Source organism: Tamandua tetradactyla, chromosome 25 (genome assembly GCF_023851605.1).
Source record: "Tamandua tetradactyla isolate mTamTet1 chromosome 25, mTamTet1.pri, whole genome shotgun sequence".
Lineage (NCBI taxonomy): Eukaryota > Metazoa > Chordata > Mammalia > Pilosa > Myrmecophagidae > Tamandua > Tamandua tetradactyla.
In genome coordinates, this window is record NC_135351.1 from 30,434,796 (window position 1) to 30,443,143 (window position 8,348).

Here is an 8,348-nt window from a genome sequence, read left to right on the forward strand (position 1 = left end):
TAAAAGTGTGCAGTTTATTGTCACATTGTACTTCAATAAAAAAGTACAATGATACCAAAAATAATTAAGCTGAAAGTAGAAAAAACTGGGACCACTTCTTTGGTAAAATGAATCAGTTCTGAAACAAGAAGAAGTGGGGATAAAGTCTAAGAAGTTGGAGCCTGGTTAAAAAAAAAAGATTTGAACTGATTATGGTTATTGGGACAACTGTTAACCCTTTTTTTTATATATAAGTTCTCAATCAATTATTGGTTTTTCCTAAAATATTATCACATCATTTTCCTCCTCAAAAACCAGTAATGGTTCACAAATAGCCTACAGAATAAAATCTTCAACTGATCATATATTCAAAAGCCTTTCATAATCTGATCTCATTCAACCATTTGTTTATCACTTGCCAAAATATACCATCTCCTCTAAATTTTTTCCGAATCCTACATTAATACCTGTCTCTTCTTACTTGAGAGCCTCTACTCATAAACTTCACCATACCCAGAATCTATCCTTGATCCTGCCTCACTTGTTCAAATATCCAGATGTCACCCACCCTAGACCATTAGAGAATTTTTCCATTCTCTAATTTCCACAGCACTCACTTTACCCTGCATATATTAACATGCTCTGTTTTTTAGTAGTCATTTTGGTCTATTTAAGTAAAGGATGAAGTTTTATACCTCTTTTGCTCCCCCATTCTGGAGTACAGCAAGATACTAAGCAAGAAGTAAGTGGGGAAGGTATTAATTAAGGCGGAAGAGGCAGAGATTATCGAACACATGGGAACTCAGAATTAAATGCCAGCATTGGTTTTCGAACAAACATACCCCAAGCAAAAGAAGACCATAAGACTGCATTCTAAGGACTGAAATGGCATTTCAGGAACACAACTTACCTGAAAACTGGCTGATGGGTGTAGAAGGGCCAATCCCTCCTTATTTGTACATTTACACTGGAGAAGGACAGAATCTGGAGATGATATATCTAAGAAAGGAAGAAAAAGCTAAAGTGAATCCTGTTTGACTTAGTTGCTCCTACCAATCCATAAAATCTACTTACTTTTCCATCTGCAAATAGCAGGAACTATGCCATTTCTTTTTTATCTCAAAATTTTAAAAAAGAAACATAATAACTGCTGAACAGGGCCCCTGTACCCTCTCTGATAGGCTTAGGAGGTAAAGATTCACAATTCTGTTCCCATATGGACCATAAAATTCAATCATTATGTTCCTCATTAAGTGAGGCAACATATTTCTGCTGCCTTCCTTGTTAAATATAAAGTATAAAGAAATAGATTATTTACCAAAAGTCTTCGCAGGCCCTTTGAGCTTTGTTATTAATGCAAATTAAATATCAAAATCACATACACTACCCACACACCAGAATGGCTAAAATTAAATAGGCATAGTCAATACTAACTGCTACCAATTGGAACTTGGTACATCACTATGGGGGTGTATCAACCACTTAAGAAAATTGCTTGGCAGTATTAATAAGGCTAAATATATGGCTATCCTATGATTCAGTAATTCCACTCCTGTACATATATTCATATAAACAAGTGCTTATGTCCACCAAAAGATTGTACAAAAATGGTCTTAGTACGTTTATGCATAATATCCCCAAACTGGAAACAATCCAAATGTCTTTCAACAGAAGAATGGATAAACCAATTCTGGTATATTCATATAATGGAATATTACTCCACAATAAAAAGACTGAGTTACTGATAAACCTAGCAACATGGATGCATTTCCTAAGCATAATATTGAGCAAAATAAGTCAGGCATAAAAGCATACTATATGACTCCATTTATATGAAGTTCAGAACCAGACCAAACCGATCTATGATGATGGAAATTAGAATAGCGGTTACCTGTGGAGGGGTTACTAACTGCACAGGGACACGAGGGAGCCTTCTGGGTTATTAGAAACATTCTGTATCTTGGTGTAAGTGGTGATTACTTAAGATTTGTGCACCTTACTCTATGTAACTCATATTTCAATGAACTAAAACAGAATAAAAACCTTGCTCTTAGGAGGTCTATTCATAGAGTACCAATTGACAGGAAAGCCCAACTGTTAGAATGACTCGACTGGTAATTAATCATGTAGAATTATGCAAGTCTCTCATCTTCTCTAGGCTTCAATTTCTTCATCTTTAAAAGTGTGGAGAAAAATGTTTAACAAACACACCTTTCAAAACTCTACAGAGAAGGAGACAATGGTGGGGAAAACCAAAGTAGACATACTTGTTTCCACAAAGAAATAGGCAAGAAGAATTTCCTTTCCTTTGAAATTTAGTGTTCACAGAAAGGCTAGAAGACGAAGACGTTTTAGCATATAAAATCTGAGTTAGCAACATGAGATATGAAATAGAAAGAATAACAATACTGTGACAGATGCTTGGTAAAAACTAAAAGAAAAAAAATAGGCAAGGGTCAAGAAGGATATTTATGACCACAGATATCCACATACAAATGAGGGAGAGGTAATAAGCCAAATGAACTTATAGCGTAATAAATGGAATGAAACACAATCTCTTAGGTGTTACTAAGGTTTGGGATGGAAATTGTAACTGGAATGAGACCCTCAAGCTATATAACTGCCAAAAAAAAAGACTTAAGGAATTAAGTCTAAGGACACTGGAGGACTTGGAGAATACAAAATTTTTTTAAAAGCTGAACAATCAGAAATGGACAGGACACTCAAGCATCTCAGGGAAATCTAGGTTGCACCACTAAGGTGCAACAATAGCCTATCTGAGATACCATCATCAGGTTGGGTCAGTGCTATCTGATTTTAGTTCCAAGATTCAAATTCCAGAGAGATCCCAATGACCTAGTGTGGGTCTAATAACCAAGCCTTGATGTTGAGAGGACTAGGTAAAACTTACTCAAAATGATCTGACAGAAACAGATGGAGAACTTCAATAATCCTGAGAGTAAAATCTGATGGAAACCATAGATAAATCAGAAAGGAGAGGAAAAAAATAAAAACAAAAGGTACATCATGCTGACAGCAGCATGACATGGACTACTGGGATAAGTGAAGGTACAGATAGAAAAGAAAAAAGCTAGAGCGGTTTTGACTGGATAAATATGGAAGTCTCATTTTGAAAAAACAGTGTTAAGAAATTTTTTATTCATCTTAACAGTCTCATGCCTCAAGAAAGACGAAACTATAAAGGGAACATCCGTTCTTAATTGTGACCAGCAAGGAAAAACTGTTTTGTGACAGAAATCTTGAGGAAAGAATGAAAATAGTTTTTAATAATGAAAGGAAATGATGTACATGGACAGATATACACCCTGTTATATATTTCCTAAGATTTTAGGAAAACAGAATCAAGAGGAATGTCTCAGGTAAGATGGTTTTGATTCCAAGCAACAGAAACCTCCTATGTGTCTGGCATATAGTAAGTACTCAGTAAATATTAGCAAGTATTATCATGACTACAAGGAACAAAGGCTCAAGAAAGGTAATCCTAACTACGCAATTATGAAAAATAAAGAGAAAGAAAAAGCAAAAACTTTTAAAGAGAAACACAGAATTAAAAAGAACATTTATAAAATATATGCAGTGTGAAGAACTGAGGACAAAAATAAAGTATAGCTCAAATCTATATGACTAATATGAATAACAATAAGTATAGCTCAAATCTATATGAATAATATGAATAACAATAAGATTTCTTATCATATTACTTTTAACAAATTCAAGAAAAAAAAATCATATGATTGTAGTTAGGTTAAACAAAACCTGACTGCATAACCAATGTAAAGAATGTAAAGGCAAGATAATGCAGAGAGAAGTCTGCAGTGACATGCCATAGGACTCTTCCTTTACCCTCACCTATTCAATGACATATAAGAAGAAATGGAAGGAATAATCATCAAATCTGCTAGAGTCATAAACTTGGAAAGAACAGTTAAAACACTGAATAACTAAATTAGATTCAAAATTATTTGGACAGGCAAGAACACGCGCCCAAAAAATTGAACAAGCATAAATGTGAAGTCCTGACATTAAGGATAAAAACAATTTCCATTATACAAGGATAGTTGCTACAGTTTATGTAAAAAAAAAAAAAAAAAGTCTAAGGTTTACAGCACAGTATCACTGATTTTTTAAAAAAGCAAATACAATCTGATGCTAAACAGCCTAATATAATCCAAATCAAAAGAAGCACATCATACTTTTACAAATACTCTTTTAGGTATTTTTCAAAGAATACCTAAAAAACAATGTTTAGTCTTAGGCCCTACATTTTAAGAAGAATGCTGATAAACAGGAGTTTCCAGAGAAGAGGTCTAGCTAAACATCATATCATATGAAAAACCATCAAAGGAACTGAGACTATTTTGCTTAGGAAAAAAAGACTTTGTGAGGAGTTCTAACAGAAGAAATTCACATATTTGAATGGCAGCAATGTGACAAAGAGAGCAGATAGTCTCTTTCACTTTGGGGACAGAATGAAAATCAACCCAGAATTACAGGGGCAATCTGGTCCAATTAAAGAAACTTAGAAAACGAAAGAATCAACAAGGAAGGAGTCTGCACCCAAAATGGCGCCACACTTCTTCAGGCACAGGCTTGACAGATCTCCCAAGGATATTTTAAAACGGATTCTTGCATTGAAGAGATGATTACTAAAATTTTTTCTGACTGCAAGATTATCACTCCAATATTCAATAAATCGAAGTCATGTGGGGTTACAAATATAATGAATCACTGCTCCTTTCATTCCCCAATCCTGAGGCCAGGGAGAGTCTCTACCTATAATGTAATTCTGTTTCTTTTCTCTATTCCTAAACATACTGTTCCCTCCTTCCAAATCTTCCAGCTCTCTTCAAGTATTTGATCCTCCAGTCATGACTGATCTCTTGACTGCATCACTTCTGGGTTCTCCCGACCCAGGTGCCCCCACTACCTTCCATCTCAGGAGCTCATCCTGTTCCTCCGGAACCTGGGCACCAGGGCTTCCCAAGCAGCGTCCTCTCCAGGCAGAACCTCGGTCTGGGGCTAGATGTCAACTTCCCCTTGCCGGGAATCTGGACCCTTACACACACTGAAGTCGGCCGCCCTAAAAGACAGGGTGGAAGTCAGCAGCATCCGTCAGACAATCACACCTCAGAGTCTTGCAGAGTGGCCAGGAGGTATAGTACAAGTTCCCTAAGAGAGCAGGCTTGTGGCGTCCCGCTGAACAAAAATAGAGTGGAAATCCAATAGGCAGGTCCATCCCTAGATCTCAAAACCCCTTAAGCCCCACCTTAGAGTATGGCAAGAAACGCCCAAATACTCAGTCCAGCCCCTCCGTGCACACTCCCGGGCTCACACCTCCGCGAGCTGGGATACAGGGAGACACACCTGTTGCGGAGCGGGAAAGCTGGGAGGTGGGAGAGAAGGGCGGGGCCCTGCTCGCGTCATTCCTCTAAGACCCGAACAAAAGAACAAAGCCCTCCAAGGGATGAGGGTGGGCCTAGCCAGCACTGAAGCGGGGGAGGCGAGAGGCGCCCGGGTCTAGGGTTCCCCAGCTCCCTCCTGCAGAGGAACCTCGATGCGAAACCTGTAAAGTGACGTCACGCACCCGGAGAAACGGAGGTTGCCATGGTGATACCTGGGCTCCGGGCCACCCGGACCCCCCATACCTACCCGGACAGTACGACCTCGAGTCCGGAAACGCTGGGGCCGTCACCGGACTTGAGTGAAGGGAACTAAGGCAGCTGCACTTTCCAAGTGTCAACCTCTTTTCACGCCCACAGTCGGCTTTAACGGCCTCTTCCGGTCATACTGAGAACCCTCAGTCCCCGCACGCCAGCCGCGTTAGACAACGCCCATTGGGCACGCAGGACTGCGATTCCCAGAACCCTCCGCGACGCCGCCTTTGGACTCCATTTCCCAGACACTTCAGCCGGTGTGGCGTGCGTGCTGCGCATGCCGACTGTCTACCACCAGTTCCCACCGCTTGAGTGTCTCGGGCCGAAGGTGTCCGTTGCGGCGGTGATCCTCAAACTTGTGTGACTGGAATTGATTTTAAGAAATATCTATGTACGCACATCATATATGACTTCAGAAAACGGAAACAAGCGTTTCACGAAGAAAACTTTATTACCTGTCCTTCATTCTCTTTTGTGCAATATTTGTCATTTTAAAAAATTCTGGTCGCGACCCATTAAATTGCTTTCATCTCTCAAATGGGTCACAACCTACATTTCGAAAAACCCTGAAAGAAACCGGGAGGTGGTGGTACCCTGTTTTGCCTTACAGTGGTGCATTGTATAGTGCCTGCATCAGCGAGCTCATAGCTGGGGATGGGGTCCACGACCAGTCTGTAAGCGGGTCCTTGGCAGAAAAGGATCCAACGGAACACGGCAGGGTATACATTTTTAAAGATGTGGCCTTGCCCTTTACTGTGCTTCCATGCCTCACCAGCATTTGGCTAGAGGAATTAAGTAATTCAACCTGTTGGCTGGTGAAATCCTAAACCTAAGAATCTTAACACTGAGTATATGAAAAACAAAGTTACCGTCAAGGGAAAGGGAACATCATCAAGCAGTCTCAAACAGCAGATTTCAGTAAAGATCTAAGTAGGAACTAGAGAAAATTTCAGGAAACAATTTGGTATTCTCCATAGATTACAAAAAAATATGGCTTGCATGAAACAGGAACAGAAAACTGTGAGACAACTGGCTGAAATAGAGAAATGAAAAAGGTGATGAATGAAATAAGAACATAGAGCAAGCATATTTTAAATCAGCAACATAATTAAAGCCATACTGGAGAAGAACTGAATTGATACCATGGGAAATTGAACCATATGTATAGATACCTTTTTAAAACTCTTCCATGATTGAAAAAAAAAACAAGATGAACATAATATAATAAGAGAAAATGATAGATAGATATGAAGTACAAGGGATGGAAAGCCAACATATAGATAATTGACTATCATGAAAGAGAAACCAGATAAAATTAGCTATCATGTAACATTCTGTGCCAATCGGTTTTCTAAGTGTTTAGAGCTTTACATATATTAACTTATCTAATTCTCAAAACAACCATATGAAGTTACTTCTGTATTATTATTCCTACTTTACAAAAGAGGAAATTGGGATACAGATAGGTTGAATAACTTGTCTAGGATCATATAGCCAATAAGTGGGCACGCTGGTCCCAAACTCTCACTCTATTTTAAATACTGCCCTCCCTAGTAAAGAGAGGAAAATTTTCCTGAGCTTATGAAAGAAAACATTTGCTTATTAAAAGAACTCATAACATTCCAGACAAATACACAGAGACCTAGCTGTTTGCTGACAAAGAAAATTTAAGACTACAAAGGGAAAAAATGTCCTACCTCACAAACCACCAAAACTAATTACAGAGAACTTTATCTCTCTTTTGCTACCCGAAAATACACAGCAAAATGGAATAATAACTGCAGAATTTGAGAAATATCTGTGACTGAATAAATTTAATTCAACTAAGTTATCTTCTATACAGAAAACCCTCAGAAATAAATTTTAGGATTGAAAAGGACTTAAGAGAACAAGAACACCTCTTCAAATTCCTTCATTTAAGCCAGTGTGCCGGGTTAAGTAGTGTGCCCTAAATTCATGTCTACCTGGAACCTTAGAATGTGACCCTATCTGTATATAGAGACATAATTAGTTAAGATGGGATCCTTAACTAATTACCCCATAATTAGTTACGATGGGGTAGGCCCTAAACTCAGACTGGTGTTCTTATAAGAAGGCCACATGAAAACAGAGGAGGACACGCCAGGAAGAATGACATGCAAAAACAGAGACAGATTGGAGTAATGCATTTATAAGCCAAAGAATGCCAAGGAACACCACGGATTGCCAGCAACCACTGGAAGCTAGGAGAAAGTTGCGAAATATACACCCTCAGAGCCTCCAGAAGTACCTTGTCAACATCTTGATTTCAAACTTCTGGGTTCCAAAACTGTGAAAAATTGAATCTCCAGTGTTTTAAGCCACCAAGTTTGTTTGCAGATTTATATGGCAGCCCTAGGAAACAAATACAGCCAGCAAACAAAACAGCTAAGCAACTCTCCCAAAGTCACAGAAACAACATGTTAAGAGTCAAGACTAGAACATGCCTTCTGACTCCCTATGTGCAGTTTTTCTTCATGACATAGCAGGCATGTGAGTTGCCCCAAATCTTTTCAAATGTTGCATGGATATACAAGTTTGTTTTTGCTAGGAAGAACCCAAATATTTTTTTCACTAGCCCAAACCCATTTTCATGAACCCCTTGCAGCTCCATCTGCCACCCTGTTTCTTTAAGATACTCTTCCTCCCACTTACAAACGTTCTACCTCCTCCAGA

At 38.8% G+C, this 8,348-nt stretch overlaps 1 protein-coding gene across 6 annotated transcripts in view; it reads right to left on the reverse strand.

The window, feature by feature from the left end:
• The window catches only part of ZNF184 (zinc finger protein 184), a 41,636-nt gene extending 35,746 nt beyond the window's left edge, over window positions 1-5,890 (reverse strand). For 4 of the 6 annotated variants that reach the window (XR_013168807.1, XR_013168806.1, XR_013168805.1 and 1 more), the window contains exons 1-3: window positions 5,650-5,890; window positions 4,928-5,080; window positions 890-978 (exon numbers count right to left, since the gene is read on the reverse strand). Coding sequence is in view for 3 of the 6 variants with exons in the window: in XM_077143891.1 (XP_077000006.1) it covers window positions 890-978; window positions 4,928-4,934 (96 nt within the window). In the remaining 3 variants the exon portion in view is untranslated. Of the gene's footprint in view, window positions 1-889; window positions 979-4,927; window positions 5,081-5,266 lie in introns of all 6 variants that reach the window. The other 2 variants (XM_077143893.1, XM_077143894.1) reach the window with 2 other exon arrangements.
• Between the last annotated feature and the right edge of the window lie 2,458 nt (window positions 5,891-8,348).